Source organism: Tympanuchus pallidicinctus, unplaced genomic scaffold (assembly GCF_026119805.1).
Source record: "Tympanuchus pallidicinctus isolate F22 unplaced genomic scaffold, pur_lepc_1.0 scaffold16, whole genome shotgun sequence".
Taxonomy (NCBI): Eukaryota; Metazoa; Chordata; class Aves; order Galliformes; family Phasianidae; genus Tympanuchus; species Tympanuchus pallidicinctus.
In genome coordinates this window covers 627568-643704 of record NW_026294679.1, presented here as the reverse complement: position 1 = coordinate 643704, position 16137 = coordinate 627568, and the positions used below count along the sequence as shown (strand labels likewise).

The window sequence follows — 16137 nt, the reverse complement described above, 5'->3', positions numbered from 1 at the left end:
TGTTGGCACAAATTAGAGGGCACCACCTCTTTTTGGAGCTGAAATCTCCAAGACGAGATGCAGTTTCCCACTCACGTGGCACTTGTCTGGAAGGAGGCTGCTGAGCACAAGGCTCCTGCGCCCCAAACTCCTGTCCTGCCTGCAAGGCTTCTCCCTGCTCTGCTGTCTTCTACCCAAATTCACGTGAGATTTGGCTTTAAACCTGACATTTTCTCAGCAGAAGTGTGATTAAGACAGATACACTCCTTTGGAAGTTTGGGTTACCTGCATTTGATCTCGTTAAACATATATATAAATATGTATACATATTTAAAATCAAACTCAGCTCAGTTAAGCAATTATATCAACAGCATAAAGACAAAGATCCTCATAGCATGCATGAGCTGAATACCAGCATAACTCTGTGTGCATGACAATTTGTGTCCTGGCAATTCTTGATCTCGGGGCTTTAAAGGCTCACTGCCTGCTCGCTGTGCTTTACCATGGCATTTCCAACAGCTCTTCTTCTCCTCATGTTGCAGGTAAGCCACATACTTGTTGTGACAAACATTTATGCACTGAAAACATAGATTTTGGGTGGCAAAACTGTGCTGAATTTATCAGATAGATTAGGGCTAAAATTTAAGTCTTCATGAAAATTAGGAAAAATTCATGGTAACATCCTTGGAAGTTTCTGTTGCAGAGTCCAGAAAATGAGAGCCTGGGTTACAGTGCTGAGCTGTGTGAGCTGATAGTTGGCATCCTCTGTCAGGTGTGGGGGCTGCTCCAAGCTGAGAAGAGATTAAAAGAGCAAAAGAGCCTCTTCATCATGAGAGCCTATAGGCAGAGTGCAAAAGTTTGTTTTGCTTAAAGTACAAATATGGTTTGGAGTTGAGGGAGGGCAGATTGAGGTTGGATGTCAGGGGGAAGTTCTTTGCTATGAGAGTGGTGAGGTGCTGGAGCAGCTGCCCAGAGAGGCTGTGATGCCCCGTCCATCCCTGGAGGTGTTCAAGGCCAGGTTGGATGGGGCCCTGGGCAGCCTGGGCTGCTGTGAAATGTGGAGGTTGGTGGCCCTGCATGTGTTGGGGGGGCTTGGAGATTCATGATCGTTGGGGTCCCTTCCAACCCGGGCCATTCTGTGATTCCATGATACACTGGGTTGCAATTTACTCATTTATTTTAAGTTGTGGTGAAACCTTGATTTCAGAAACTGTTATCTAGAAAACATGTTTTCCAATTAGCCTTGATGTCTGGATTCCAAGTCAGGAGCCAAAAGAATGATGAGCCCTTGCTGGAGGCAGCGTATGATGCATTATTAATGCCATTTTCAATATCAAACATGTCAGGAATCATACACATACTATATTCTCCCAGCATCAAAAATACGAAGGCCTTATTGCTGATAGATCTTAAAGATGCCCAGCTACAGAACTTGCTGGAAAAAAAAGGAGATCTGCCCATGTGACATGGCTCTGTCACAGGCAGTGCTTCCTGCCCATTCTTTCCCAGGACCACAAGCTCCATGTCCTGCCATGCTGCCTGCTGTCCCAGCTGTGCACACCCCAGCTCGGCCCCTTGGAGCACCGCTCACCTGCAGCTGTCAGAGCAGAACAGAGCCAGCAGGGTTTGCATTCCTTCTTCAGAAAGGAAAACTCTTTGGTGGTTTTAAACTGAGACAGGAGAGGTTGAGGTTGGAGATGAGGAGGAAGTTTTTCCGCCAGAGGGCGGTGAGGCACTGGCACAGGTTGCCCAAGGAGGCTGTGGATGCCCCATCCCTGCAGGCATCCAAGGCCAGGCTGGATGTGGCTCTGGGCAGCCTGGGCTGCTGGTTGGTGACCTGCACACAGCAGGGGGTTGGAGCTGGATGAGCATTGTGCTCCTTTGCAACCCAGGCCGTTCTGTGATTCTGTGATGATATCAATGTACGGATGATGCTGTTACCTTGGAAATACTTTTATGGGTTCTTTTTCTCCCAGTATTTGGGAGCAATATGCCCCCACGCCTGGCCCTGTCCCAGCAGCCTGCAGATGGCTGATGTGCAGGCAGGCACGCACCAGCCGGCACCGCTGTCTCAGTGTTACAAGGCCACAAGGTTTTGAAACACAAATAACCGCTTTCATACTCTGCAACAATGATGCTTGTTCCCCAGCAGGCACAGAAGCTCAGGGCTGTCACTAGAAAGCTGCCACACTCTGTTCAGACCAGTTTCCCATCGTATCTCCAGGGAAAGCAGGGCAGCTTTTCCTGAGCGCCCCGTTCTGAGCTGTGTGATCCCTTCCTGATCGCTGGAACGGCAAACGCTGCAGGGCTGCTCTGTGTGTAGACCAGCCCATAATGACACTGCTTTGGGGTTTCCCCTTTAATCCCTTACACTGCTGTGTGTCAGCCTGAGAAGCCCACAGGTGGGCAGGTCCGTGGTTGGTGCTGTGTGTCTTCGTTTGCCCTCCCTGCCGCTGTCTTCATGGATAAGCAGCAACAAGGGAATGGGTTTTTGTAACGTTGTGGTGCCTCTGCTCTGTCTCACACAAAGTCTCTGCTGTAAATTCCAGCAGGGTTTTTGCTGCTTTGCTCTCTGAATCGATGTCCTCGCAGGTGAACAGCAGCTCAGGTTATGTCCCTTACTTTGACAGAGGTGAACGAATCTGGTCAGTAATTGCATATAATGCTCATACTGCATTTTAATTTGTTTGTATTTAGAAGCTCGGGAGCCTGACTGTTTCTTGTCTTTGAAATGAGTGTCTCTGAATCCAGTGGAGTTCCATGAATGTATATTATCTAAAATCTGTCTACCATTCACTAACCATTCATTGATTTGAACAAAATGAGGCAAAACTAAAGTGAAACCATACAAGGGAGCATTTAGCAATGCTGACATGCTCAGTCCTTGGTTCCAGGCTGATTTTCCTTCCCTCTCTCCTCCTTCTCAGGGAAGGACACAGACTGAGGTCTGTAGCAGGGCAGGAAGCACCTCCTTCTCTGTGTGCTCCAGGGTCCACATCTTCCATGTCAGGAGGGATGTTCTTCCATGACAGGAGGGGAAATTCTTTACAGAGAGAGTGGTGAGGTGCTGGAACAGCTGCCCAGAGAGGCTGTGATGCCCCGTCCATCCCTGGAGGTGTTCAAGGCCAGGTTGGATGGGGCCCTGGGCAGCCCTGGCTGCTATGAAATGTGGAGGTTGGTGGCCCTGCCTGTGGCAAGGGATTTGGAGCTTCATGATCCTTGAGGTCCCTTCCAACCCTGGCCATTCTGTGATTCTGTATGTGCAGGGCATCCCACCAGCCTGGGCCTGGGCATGGGGGTCTGCACTCTGTCATACCCAATAATACATCCTGCTGTAGCTCTGCACAGATCTACATCTCATGTACCCATGTTTCCTCTGGGAAGCTGGAGAAGCACAATTCTTTTTGCGTGCTTTCCTCTGGGAAACCTTCCCTGCCTCCCTCACAAGTTTTGGAGCTTGCAATGTGCATGCAGAGTGGCTTCTCCATCGTGCTGCAGCTCTCAGTGCCAGCAGTACCTGTGCAGAGATCGTTACCAAGGCTGATCAAATTCCGATTATCTGCATCCCTCAATCCTCTGATGTTTTCCTTGGCTACATTCAAGATTAATCATTATATCCTTTCTTCAGCCTTGAAGATTTAATTAAAAGAGAAAAAGAATCGTCGATTTCTGCGTAGTTTTTCAGAACCAGTCTTATTACAGTAAGTAGTGGTGAGGCAGCAGATTTTTCTCTGGGAAGTCTTGTTAAAGCCTTAGCATTCCAGATTGGAAGCTCCTGATGGCAGCTCCATGCCTGCACTGATCTGATGGGAGCCTGTGGGATCTGCACTCCAGTTCTGTGCCCATCCGTTGCCACCTCCCTTGTGTTACAGGACGTGTTGTGCGACCAGAGCTGAGCTGGCAGCGAACTTCTCACTCTGATTCCTGGGGGAATGGATGCCAGATGTGGGCAGCCCCATCTGGGCCAAAAGTGGCCACCCGTGGGCTCAGGGCAGCACCCAGCTTTCCAGGCTCCTATGGGACAGAGCAGAACAGGCTAATTGTAGCTCAGTTGTCACCCTGGGGGTGTCAGACAGCTCTGTGCTGTGACCGTGTGCTGTCCCCCAAAGCAGCTGCTGGGCTCATGCTCCTTCTACTGTGCCTCTATTAACAGTTTTGCCCTTTGCTTTCTTGTTCCAGTTTCTTCAGTTTGCTTTCTGTGAACAAGCAAACGTTCTTGTAGTTTTTGCCCTTCAGAAGTAGAGGTTCTGATGTAAGTTATTCTGACAAATCACTGTCATTAAATCTGTTATTTCTCTGACATTCACATATAAGCAGTTAAAATTGGATTACGCTGCTTCTCATTTGCCAGGGTTGTGGAGCAGCCAGACTCCACTGACCGCAGCCATCACTGCAACATATTGTTTAAGAAAGTCGTCATACACATAAATGCTTCATTCATCTCAGAAGGAGGAATTCAGTGCCATGGGCTGTGGACTGCCCCATTTTCTGCTTGAAGATACCTCTGTTCTCGAGCAGTCACTGACGCAGTGTATCTTCTGACAGAAACAAGCAGGAATTTCAAACGCAAAGGACATCTACACCACCTCTTTAGAGATTTTGTAGCGTGTATCCAACATTTATTTCATTTTAATTTCTTTGAATTACTAAAAACATGTTGTTTTTTTTCTGTAGAAAAATGGAGGCTGCAGTCAAACACCACCACAGGAAACAGCAGAGCTAAGGCTGCTCGCACTGCCCTGCTTTGGTCCCCTGGCAGCAGTGCAGCTCTTTCCCTCCACCCCTCCACATCCGTGCTCCCCATCACCCAGCACCTCTGTCCATTTGTTCCCAAACTTGGCCACCTCCCCCGGCTGCTCTCAGCCCTGTCCTACCTTCTCATCTCTGTTAAGTAGCACCAGAGGTGGCTGCCCCTGTCTGCTCTTTTCTCCTCATGGATGCAAGTGTTTGCTCTTAGAACATAAATTGGATTTCTTTCATTATGATGTTATTTATATTTATTATTATTCTGCTTTTGCAGCTGTCTGCAATGCTTAGCCTCCTTCCTAGCACTTGGACAGGACTAGGGCTGCTCTACTGTGCTTTTCATTAGGAATCAAGATGAATGTCTCAGTGCATTCAAAGTCATTGTCTAAAAGCATTTTTATCTGCATTAATAAGGTTAGTGTTAAGGAGTCTGGGAATACTTTTCCAAATGAGAGCTTTCTGTGTATGTTTTATTGTATGAATTCACCAAAATTTGGAAACAAAGTGTTATTTCAAAACAGAAGTGTGGTGACAGTTAAAAATGCATTCCAATGGATTTTGGAACTGATGAATGCATGCAATCTGTCTGCAGTTTGGCTTTATCTTAGCAAGTTACTTCTCCAGCAAAGCATTTTTCATCAGATTTTTTGTTATTCTTCAACCTTCAATCGTGTTCTGAAGCGCCATCCTTTCTGCTCTTTGCTCCCAAACAACAAAATGTGTGCTGGCACAGAGAGCTTCTGGGGCTTTGTGCAACCCCTGCTTGTTCCTATAGCTTCTTGCTATTTCTATCACTTTTAGTATGTTTACCATTGCTTTCTTAAAGTTATTTGGAGGAAAGCAAACTTTTTTATGTGAGACATTTTTCTGGAAGCAGATTTCCCAGCCAGAGCAGTGAGGGTGCCTTGAGACTGGAGGTGGAAGGCCAGGCATTGCTAAGGCTAGGAATGGCATCCGGGATCATTGAGTCCAACAGAGCACAGTCCACATCCTGCGTGCTGTGTGAATGCAAAGTGCAGGTGAATGATGAGATAAACGGTGAGAAACGTTTCAATGACAGCCAGCGGTGTAAACAGTGTGCTGTGCACCCAGCAGCGCAGGCTGAGCTCCAGCCAGCCTCACGCACCACAGGCGGAGCACCTGAGCTGGAGGTGTGAGCTTCGAGTTCCCGAATCCCAGCTCCCAGCTCTGCGCTCCTCCCTGCAACGGGAGACGGGCGGAGGAGTGAGAAAGGCTCAGCAGCTCGTGGCACGGATGGGTTTCCGTGCCTTTGAAGCTCCGCTCGGACAGCGTGGGGCGAGATGCCGGCACGCAGCCCGTCCTTTGACGCCTCGTGGCGGCAAACCCGTATTTATCAGACACGTTTATTGACCATAAACCTGGCTGTGGATGGTCACAGGGCGGTGGTGCGCAGCCCGGGCAGAGCCACGCAGTGCCCACAGGGGACACCGGCGCCCGGCAGCGCTGCCCAGCCCTGCCTTCACACGTCTGCTTCCCTCCCTGCAGGCGGCTGAGAAGATGTAGCGCCGGAGGAGCAGCACCGCAGGGGGACGCGGGGCCGCACCATGTCGAGGAGGGGCAGCAGCCGCGCCAGGCCCGACGCCTTGGCCGCCCTGCAGGCCGCCAACGAGGAGCTGCGGGCCAAGCTCACCGACATCCAGATCGAGCTCCAGCAGGAGAAGAGCAAGGTGTGCTTCCTTCCCACCCCTCTCGGCCCTCCGCCTCGCGCGCAGCCCGTTGCCGTGCCTTGGGAAGCACGTGGCCAGCGGGGATCGACCGTGTGTGAAGCGAGCTGGCCCGTTCCCATCCAGCTCGGAAGCGGTTCCCCCTTGCTGCAGCACAAGGCGCCCCGCTCCCAAGCCGGAGCCGCGGCCCCGCGGCAGCCATCAGCCCTGCGTGGCCGCCGGGACGCAGCCCCGCTAGAGGCACGCAGTGCCCGCGAGCGCAGCGCGGTGCTCTGCATCATTCGGCCCCGTGATCTGACGCTGGAGGCTACGATTCTAATTTTTAAGGAAGTTGGCCAAGGCAACACACACTCATACATTTCAATAGGGCGGCAATCAATAATTCCGTGGTGAAGCAGGGTCTGCAGCTTTAAGAACAAGGACGCTGCTTTCCATCCCACTGCCATCCCCTTTTTTGATACAAGGCTTCTCATCGTAGCTTCTATTGAGTTCCTGCTACGGTTTTGAACTGAAATATCATTTGACCCTTCTGTGGCCGGGTACATTTTGTTATTTGCAATGCAGAATTCATCTCTGAAAAAGCACCTGATGAAATTCTGCTGTCTGGGGCTTCGCAGCAGCTGTCGCCAGGCTTTCTGTACCTCCCTGCGTGTGCAGACAGCTGCATTCAGGTCTGTGCCTGAGCAGCCCCATGGGATGTGGCAGGAGGGCTTCTTCAGAGACCCAGAAAGTAAAGGGCTCAGACTTCTCTGGAAGGTGCTGGCTAATTCTTAGGTGTGTATGAAACATAATTCTGTCCATAGCTTGTATCACAGACATGTTAGTCCAGTTTCTGAGCATTTGCCTCATGTGGTGTTTGGATATTAGTGCTTAGTTCACTTGGGTTTTGTGCTTCTTGCAGAAATTTATTACACTTACATGTCAGCTAATGCTTCTCGGGCACTAAATCAGGCAAACTGAAGTCTCTGAGACCGCAATGGATTATTAAAATATACAGAGATTACCACTGAGGCTGACTTCTTGACAAAGTCTTTTCTATTGAGCTGTCAGGATTCCTTTTCTCCTATTCACAAATTATTTTCTTCCAGTTCTCTGTAACGTTGCAGTTTTTCCTTTGCAGCAGCACTGTTTAGTTCTATAGAGTGCTCTCATTTGGGAGACAGACTTAGACATATTCTTAGCAAGGAAGCCTTATTGTGTCACCATAGGAAGACAAACGCAGCTTCGCTAAAAAGAATTGACCTGACCTTTTTTTCCCAGTAAGTAAATAATTATAAAGTACCGAATATTCATTTCCTAATCTTGGCATTTGAATATATGCACAGACTGATCTGATAAACAACGTGGAGCAGAAAAGAGAGCAAATGGAATTGCACTCCCTGCCCCTGAGCAAAGCTGCTCAAGGAGGTGGTCACGTATGCAAACGCCACAAGTGCTACAGCAGATACATGCTGGAATACACTGCACTGCAACGCCTGCCACTGAGCCAAACCTGCTCCCACTGAGGTGGATATGGTCCCCTAGGACCTGTGGCACACTGGTACCCCAGGACACCACTGGTGGCTGCTGCCAGCAGTACCAGCTCTCCCGGTGCGTGTGCAAGTGTAACCCCCCATGCACACAGCTGCATTCACTGCTACTGTGGTCAGAATTAAAGGAAAGGATCTCTGACTTAGTGCCTCATTGAAGTGCGCTGGTTCATAGCCACAGCACACAGAGGACCAGTTGCATTTGAAGAGTTTTATCCATTGCCACCACCAGTTTTGGTTACGTGCAGCTACACTGGCTCTGGTAGCTACATGGTGAACATTTGGTGCTTCCGTGGGAGGGGACGGATCCTGTTAGGGCTGTGACAAATGTGATCCTGGTGTTACTGGTGTGCCTGAGACCCCCGGCTGCACTGGGGCCCCATCGAGGGCCCCATCTGATGGGGCCAGACCTGGAGTCCAGCAGCACTGCAGGTGGGAGCACAAAGAACCTTTCCCACAAATCATAAAGGCCTTCTCCTTGAGGAAAAGGGTTTCGTATTGTGCATTTTGTTCAAATGAAATGCCTCAAGAGAGGAAATTTCTCTTTTTGAAGCATACAGCATGAAGGCAGGGGGAGCAGTGAGGTCTGCTAAGGGATGGATCTGATGTCAGAGCAGCCAAGGCAGTGCCTGCTGATCCCATTGGTACCCAAAAGCTCTTCTGAAGAGGGTTCCTAAAGCAGCTGAGACAAAGGACATTTGTACTCCTGCATCAGTAGCACCAGCTCTCCCAGGCACAGATGTAAAACATTAGGTCTGATACAATAATGTGATCCATATCTGTCCTAGATTATCTCAGAATTTCTGGTAATCATTTTGTTCGTAAAAACGCTGCTCTTGTTTGGTTTTCCATGCAGGTCAGCAAGTTGGAGAGAGAGAAGAATCAGGAGGTGAAGCAAATCAAAGAGCACGAGCAGCACAAAAGCACAGTGGTGGTCACAGAGCTCAAAGTCAAACTTCACGAAGAGAAAATGAAGGAGCTCCAAGCTGTTCGGGAAGCACTTCTGAGGCAGCACGAGGCCGAACTGCTCAGAGTAATCAAAATTAAAGATAACGAAATCCAGAGACTCCAGGCCCTGCTGACTGCTGTGCGCGACGGGGCTCCCGACAAGGTGAAAACCGTGCTGCTGACAGAGGCCAAGGAGGAGGCCAAGAGGGGCTTCGAGGTAGAGAAAATAAAAATGCAGCAGGAAATTTCGGAACTTAAGGGGGCTAAGAAACAAGTGGAGGAGGCTCTGACTATGGTCATCCAAGCTGACAAAATTAAAGCCGCAGAGATAAGGAGCGTGTATCACCTGCACCAAGAGGAAATCACCAGGATTAAGAGGGAGTGTGAGAGGGAAATCCGCAGGCTGGTATGTGTTGCTGTCTGTACCAGTGCTTTTACTAACGCTTTTGCTCTTGATAGCGGTTCAATGAAAGTGCTGGGCTGCTTAGACGCATGAGGATGGGCAACCAAGCTTTTGGAGCTTACTCCAGACCCATTTTCTGATTGCTAATAGTGATGTCCAAATGTCTTTTTTTAAACCTGCTTGGGATGATTTTGTATGGAGCTTCTTTTTACCTCTGTCAGTGCTTGTTGGTACAAGCCATGTTTCAGATGTGAGGAACAGGCCTTTTGTTGCCAGCTGTGTGAGGGGAATCCCACAAAATAGCCATGCTTTTGGCCTCCTGCAGCCTTTCATCCCTTTCCCCCCTCTCTTTCCCCACCCTTTGCTCCTCACTGACCAACTTCCATCCCTCCCCATTGCTGGTTCCTGTAAACATTCCATAACAAGCTGTATGCAATCCCAACATGCTGTTTTCTCCCATCCTAGAGTCCTGAGCCCTGCAGCCTGGAGGTGATGACCCCACCACTCTGCAGGGTGCTCAGGAGGAATTCTCCCCTCTGTGTCCCCCCTCAGTGGCTTTCCCCCAGGGCAGACAGTGACAGTCCTCTCTGTGGACCCATCTGAGCCTTGCTGCATCTGTGTGTTTCAATCAGCTCTTCAGACCATTTGAGTTTCAGCTACGACAGATTGGATCTCAAAAGCTACACACCAACAGCTTCAGAATATAAATGCAATGGACTTGGAAGCTAGTTAGGGATGTTAGAATGTGCCATTTAAAGAAAAACAGGAGAATTCCCCATGGAAGGGAAGTCTTTGCAAGCAAACCTGGTAGCCACCTGCACTTTCTGGAGTTTGGAACAACTCCTCCTGCACTGGCAGCTGGCTGCTTGCCTTGCCATTCCCCCACAGCCTCTGAGTGCAGCACAGCTCATCTGCAGGACTCTCCTAACCTTGCTACCATTCCCAAGAACACAGGAACATATTTAACACCCATACTCCAATGTGGTGTATTTTGGGTTTTCTTTCAGTATTTATTTGATGCTTCCAGCTTTTGGGGTCTGCCATGTTTTTAAAGGTATGCAGTGTCTCAGGATAAACTCATAAATGTCTCTTCTAACCCATTCTCACTTGAGTATTAAGAAAGCTAAATCAAAGCCAACTAGACTGTCATGGTTCTATGTCACGGAGTTGACATAGACCAGCACCAGGAATAAAATGGCCCCATGTGAAGGCAAGGCAGTGTGGTCTCTCCATGGAATGCCCTGCAGCACTGCTCACCCTGTACTCTGCCACCCGTTCTCTCAGAATTCACATTGCTTCTTCCCCTCATATATTATTTTCTTTTAAGACGGGGATGTTAAAACAATTTACAACCAACTGATCTGTCAGTGCTGTTCAAATATCCTGCAGTGTAAGTAATTCTTCTCTAAACATACACTGCTGGATGCATTGATTTAATACATCACAGTGAAAGGATGGCTAATGTACATCCTAAATAAACTTAAGGCATTACAATAAAATCCACGCTAATGGCCTCTAATGTAGAAGTTATAAAATAAATATGTCCTTAGCTATGAAGAATAGAGCGACTGAATGTCATGTTTTCTAAATTGCCTTTGGAAATCAAACTTTTTTTATTCCTGCTTCAATGAATCAGATTATCTAACCATACTAATTAAATTACACGATGCCATCGCTTTACCAGGCCCTAAGTGCTTCCTGAATGACATCAAGCTCTCTCTGTTCCACTGACTTGACCACAGTTGGTTTCAATGGAGCCGCTGGCACCTCACGGGGGAGGGCCATGATGTTCCAAGCTGGTGTGGTGCTCCATGGAAAACTGTTCTTTATGAAAACTGTTCTTCTCAAAACCCTCAAACTATTACTGAAAACCAGTTCTCCTGGCTCAGATGCTTCCAAGATGTTAACGTAAGAGACAAGAGTCATATTGCAGACAGTAACAAGTCCATATGGCAACGTCCCTTCTGGTTTTAGTAAACTTCAATTTTTAATTTGTACGTTTCAAAACAATGTAAAGCAGCAGATACATGAATTCAGATGCATTCATATGGCCTCCATCTGATGCCACCCCACTCAGGAATGCGGGTGCTTTGCAGGGCTGGATCTGACCCAGCCCATCACCATCCATAGAACCATAGAATGGCCTGGGTTGCAAAGGAGCACAGTGCTCATCCAGCTCCAACCCCTGCTGTGTGCAGGTCACCAACCAGCAGCCCAGGCTGCCCAGAGCCACATCCAGCCTGGCCTTGAATGCCTGCAGGGATGGGGCATCCACAGCCTCCTTGGGCAACCTGTGCCAGTGTCCATGTCCAGTGTCCATGCAGGGGCATTGCTGGGCATGCTGCTTTCCCTGGGCACGTCACAAACATTTGGCTGGAGTTCAGTCAGCCTGCAGACAGAGTCCTTCTCTGGCCAGTGTTGTCCCCTCACATTCCCTACCTGCTGGCTGTCCCCTTGCACACCCTGGCTGCTGTCTAGGACACGATGCAGGCAGGGAGGTTGTTAGGGAATGGCTCTGCTGCAAAGGGCTGCTCTCACTGACATCTCAGCTGCTGCCCATGGAGGGCTGCCTTTCTTTCACGTGCCTCAAATGCAGGTGTCTGCAGAATTTGCAAAGCCCCAAGAACATCACAAGTAGAAATTTACCAAACAGGGAAACCTACATGTAGGTTTTAAAATCATTGTGGAAATACTGCATTTTAAAAGAGCCACAAGGCTTAAGACCAGCTAAGTGTGAAAACTGTGCTAGGAACTGCACTGGAGAGCACAAGGAGAGGAAACACATTGTGCTCCGCATGCAATTAGGTTTGCATTAACTGGTCTCAGCTGTGCTCATGGCTGGCACTGCTACCAGGACCTCATCTTCCCCTCCTCTTGATGTCTGTGATGCAAGGAAGAAATGTGCTGGATAACAACTGTAGTGAAATGCTTCCTTCCTTTGGTACTGCTTCCACACCATTTCACTTTAATAGTGAGATGGCAGCATCAAATTGTTTTATGTGCTTCATGAATGTGAATTTCATCCTAAGAAAGGAAATGTGGCCACTGATGCTTCCTCAGCTGTTCACCACATGTTCTTTTAGGTTTTTTTCTAAAACATAGACCACTGCTGAGGCACTGTGTTAAAAGTCCTTTGCATTTTCTGCTGTATCTTTATTCCTTTTAAAGTGCTGTTTGTGTAGTGCCATGACTCTGCTTTCACAAAAATAGAGATAACCACCAACATTCTACCTATTTTAAGCAAATAATCGTTTGATGGTGCATTATCTTTTCCTTTATGGATCCATACTGATTTCTATTGATCTCTTTGCTCAATGAAGCTGCGGATGCCTCCTCCCTGGAAGCATTCAGGGCCAGGCTGGATGGGACTGTGAGCAACCAGGGCTACGGGAGGTGTCCCTGCCTGCAGCAGGGGGTTGGAACTGAATGATCTTTAGGGCCCCTTCCAACTCAAACCAGCCTATGATTCTAACTGTTTAGATATTTAGCAGAAGGACCTCTACAGACATATCTGAGTCACAGTCAGCAGATCATTGCCTTAATGGAATTCCTGAGAGCACCCATACTAATGTGCAGCTGAGCAGCTCCTGTTTTCAGCATTTTACAAAGAGAACCTGCACTTGTTCCCAGGAGGCAGGGACAACATCCTTGGAGAGATGTGTCCATGTGCTGTGCCATTCTTCCCCAAGTTTTCACACTGTTTTCCACGTCACAGACAAAGCTGTCACAAAGAGATAAACGTGTCAAATCCAGTCCTCGCATGGCAAAGCATTCTTATTTGAGCAGGCCATGTTTTAAACGAAATGTGTCGAGCTTCAGAACTGCTTAAAACCTCACTTGCCCAGGATGCATGTGTTGTGCCTGGAGAGCACAGGCGCTTCAGTGGATGTGCTTTAGCAATCTCTAGCTTCCCAGATCCACTCCCTGTAAGCACAGCTGGCCACCCAGAAGTGTGTGTGTGCACTTAATGCTTCACGTTCACACATTGTGTGTATGAGCACAATGCAGCTGTGAAGGGCCTGAGGTCGTGCTGCAGCACTGCACACACCTGCAGGCAGATGCCCCAGTGCACAACTGCTTGTCCTTGGCAGCCCTGGCCCCGTCCTGTCTGCACTGCCCCAAGAGCCCAGGGCTGCCCTGCTGTGGAGATCATCAAGGAAATCACTCAACAGGGAAACTTTTGGGAAGAAAAACCTTTCGAGCATTGACAATGTTCAACTTTTAACTTCTTTCTCTCAGAGTTATTATTATTATTTTTTTTATCCCTTTTACTTTTGTTGTTCACTGAAGTGAAGGGGGAGGTGTTCTGATGTGGTACTGAAACTGCGGGTTGTCTCCTAACTGCTTTAAAGAAAAACTCCTGTAAAGTTGGGGCGGTCTCTAGAAGCTGTCGGTCGGCCACACGTGCATGCACAATGCTCATGAGTTACTGAAGCAATGCTGGGTTTGTTCGTTGTCCATTTTTCCTTGCTGTTGTGTTTGCAAGAGGAGGGTTTGTCTTCATGTCCAGGGGTTGGCTCTGTGGCAATGGTTGGGCTGTAGGGCGCTTCGTACGGCCGAGCTGCTGCATGTGTGTGTGATTGTGTTCTGTTCTCCTTATAGATGGAGGAGATTAAGTTTAAAGACAGAGCAGTCTACGTGCTGGAAAGAGAGTTAGGGGTTCAAGCCGGGCATGCCCAGAGACTGCAGCTCCAAAAGGAGGCTTTAGATGAACAACTGTCCCAGATCAAAGAGTCTGACCGGCACCTGGGCAGCCCCAAGCGGGAACTTCCTTATGCAAGTGGTGCAGGAGACGCTTCAGATCATTCGGGAAGCCCCGTAAGCACTTTCACGTGGTTTCACCTAAACAAACGAACGAGCAGAATGACCAAATGACACCAAATGACAGGATCTTGATGAGTGCCCTGTGAGCAACAGCTTTCCCATAGTGACCCAGGGGAAACGGAGAGGCGTTAATTTCTCGCTCTCGTTCATTAGCCGGATGTTTAACATTTCAAACCGAACCAAATTATGGGAGAGCTTTTGCTTGTTTGTCGTTTTGTTTTCTGGTTTCCTTTGTTTGTTTTTGATACCAGGGTGAAAATTTTCCTCTCTCTCTTCTTTCCTTTCCTTACCGTACCATTCTTGTACCACCTGCCTTAATTTGACCGTCTGACACAATTCTTGCCAACAAATGATGCAAATGCTTTTCTAACCAAGTGATGTATGTGTGCTAGCTGTTGGAACTGCTGACAATGTACTGTGCAAGCAGATGTGCAAGGCTGCTTTACAGAGGGAGGTGGGTGAAGCTGCCCGGTGCACAAGCACTGGAAGCCCACGTGCTGCACTCCCTGCTCCTCCATCCTCACGCTGCAATTGCTTTCAGTGGGCCAGAAGGTCAATTAGAAGCCTGTTAACCTCTTCTTTCCTATCTCTTTTCTACAACACAATATCCAAAACATTAAATCTTAGTCATCTTTTCACGATGTTGTTTGTTTTTTTTTTTTAAATTGTAACAACAGCCCCTTTCTGCTTTTGCCTTAATTTGCTAACAGCAGAAAGCTTCAGTTAACTAACCTTGTATGTCTCACATTTGCCAATTTTCTCCATTGCTGATTCTCATCAAGATTTCCTTTGCAACAGCCTTAATTTTCTCAGTAGAAGTGTAAATAGTCACACATGAGCAAAGCGATCTATTTTGTTCTTTATCCCAAGCCTCTCCTGCACCTGTTGAATGAGGAATCATAGACCTCCTGAAAGTGCCACTGGGACTGAGAGCACTAATTTGCTTCTTTTGATTTGTGCTCAACTTCTGCCAAATATCAGAATAAGTACAGAGGAGGAAAAAATAGCACGTCACACCTGTAAATAGATGTAACTTTTCTCTGATTCTGAATGAGAGCACCTATCTGTATTTTTCTTCATTTATGAATTGATTTAAGCATTTTCACTCAGATAAACTGCTGCCCCATTTGCTTTACGAGTGACTCTACCCAATAAGGGCCACAGCTTTATGGAAGAGAGCTTATGCAATGGTATAATTGCATGGATTTTCCCCATTTGTATGTCAGTACTTCTGATACCATCTTATAACAAAGTCCTCGGAGTGGGTGACGTGTCTGAAACACTCAGTTCAACAGTGGCATACATTGGAAACACTGCCTTGTTTTTTTATGTTTTCTTTTCTATTTCCAAGTTTAGCATTTTCCACCTTGTATTTGCATACACATACTTTGCATTTGCATACTTTGTTACATTTTCACTCTTGCCTTTCCATCGGTCCCATCTTGCAGCTCTCAGTGGTCAGCTCCACTAAGGCGTACCTTACACTCTTCCATCTGATAGCTTTGAAATATTTGGATTCGGGATAAAAAGGAGGCTGAGCTTTGCATAACACTGCTATCCCCTGCGCACTTAGGAGCAGTTATTTGCAGTTGATCTTTGTTTTAGGAACAGCAGTTGGATGAAAAGGATGCCCGGCGCTTCCAACTGAAAATCGCCGAGCTGAGCGCCATCATCAGGAAGCTGGAGGACCGCAATGCGCTGCTGTCGGAGGAGAGGAACGAGCTGGTGAGCCGCTGGGATGGGCACTGCGCTGCTACAGCACTGATCACACTGATTTTGGCTTTTAAAACGGTGTCTTTTTTAAGAAGGAATTGGCAAGAGTTGTCAGCTCCCCTACAAAGACAGGCTAAGGGAACTGGGCTTGGAGAAGAGGAGGTGTGGGGTGACCTCAGTGCAGCCTGCAGTACCTAAAGGGAGCCTACAAACAGGAGGGGAAACAACTCCTGGAAAGGGCAGATAACAACACGACAAGGGGAAATGGTTTGGAGTTGAGGGAGGGCAGATTGAGGTTGGATGTCAGGGG

The 16137-nt window shown here is 48.0% G+C and overlaps 1 protein-coding gene across 15 annotated transcripts in view; it reads left to right on the top strand.

Annotated features, from left to right (window-relative positions):
- The window catches only part of JAKMIP3 (Janus kinase and microtubule interacting protein 3), a 58124-nt gene that overhangs the window by 20542 nt on the left and 21445 nt on the right, over positions 1–16137 (top strand). For 9 of the 15 annotated variants that reach the window (XM_052677012.1, XM_052677011.1, XM_052677013.1 and 6 more), the window contains exons 2-5: positions 6232–6413; positions 8796–9293; positions 13893–14108; positions 15720–15839. In XM_052677012.1, coding sequence (XP_052532972.1) covers positions 6291–6413; positions 8796–9293; positions 13893–14108; positions 15720–15839 — 957 coding nt within the window. In that variant the 5' untranslated portion in view covers positions 6232–6290. The remainder of the gene's footprint in view (positions 1–6231; positions 6414–8795; positions 9294–13892; positions 14109–15719; positions 15840–16137) is intronic. The other 6 variants (XM_052677017.1, XM_052677024.1, XM_052677022.1 and 3 more) reach the window with 2 other exon arrangements.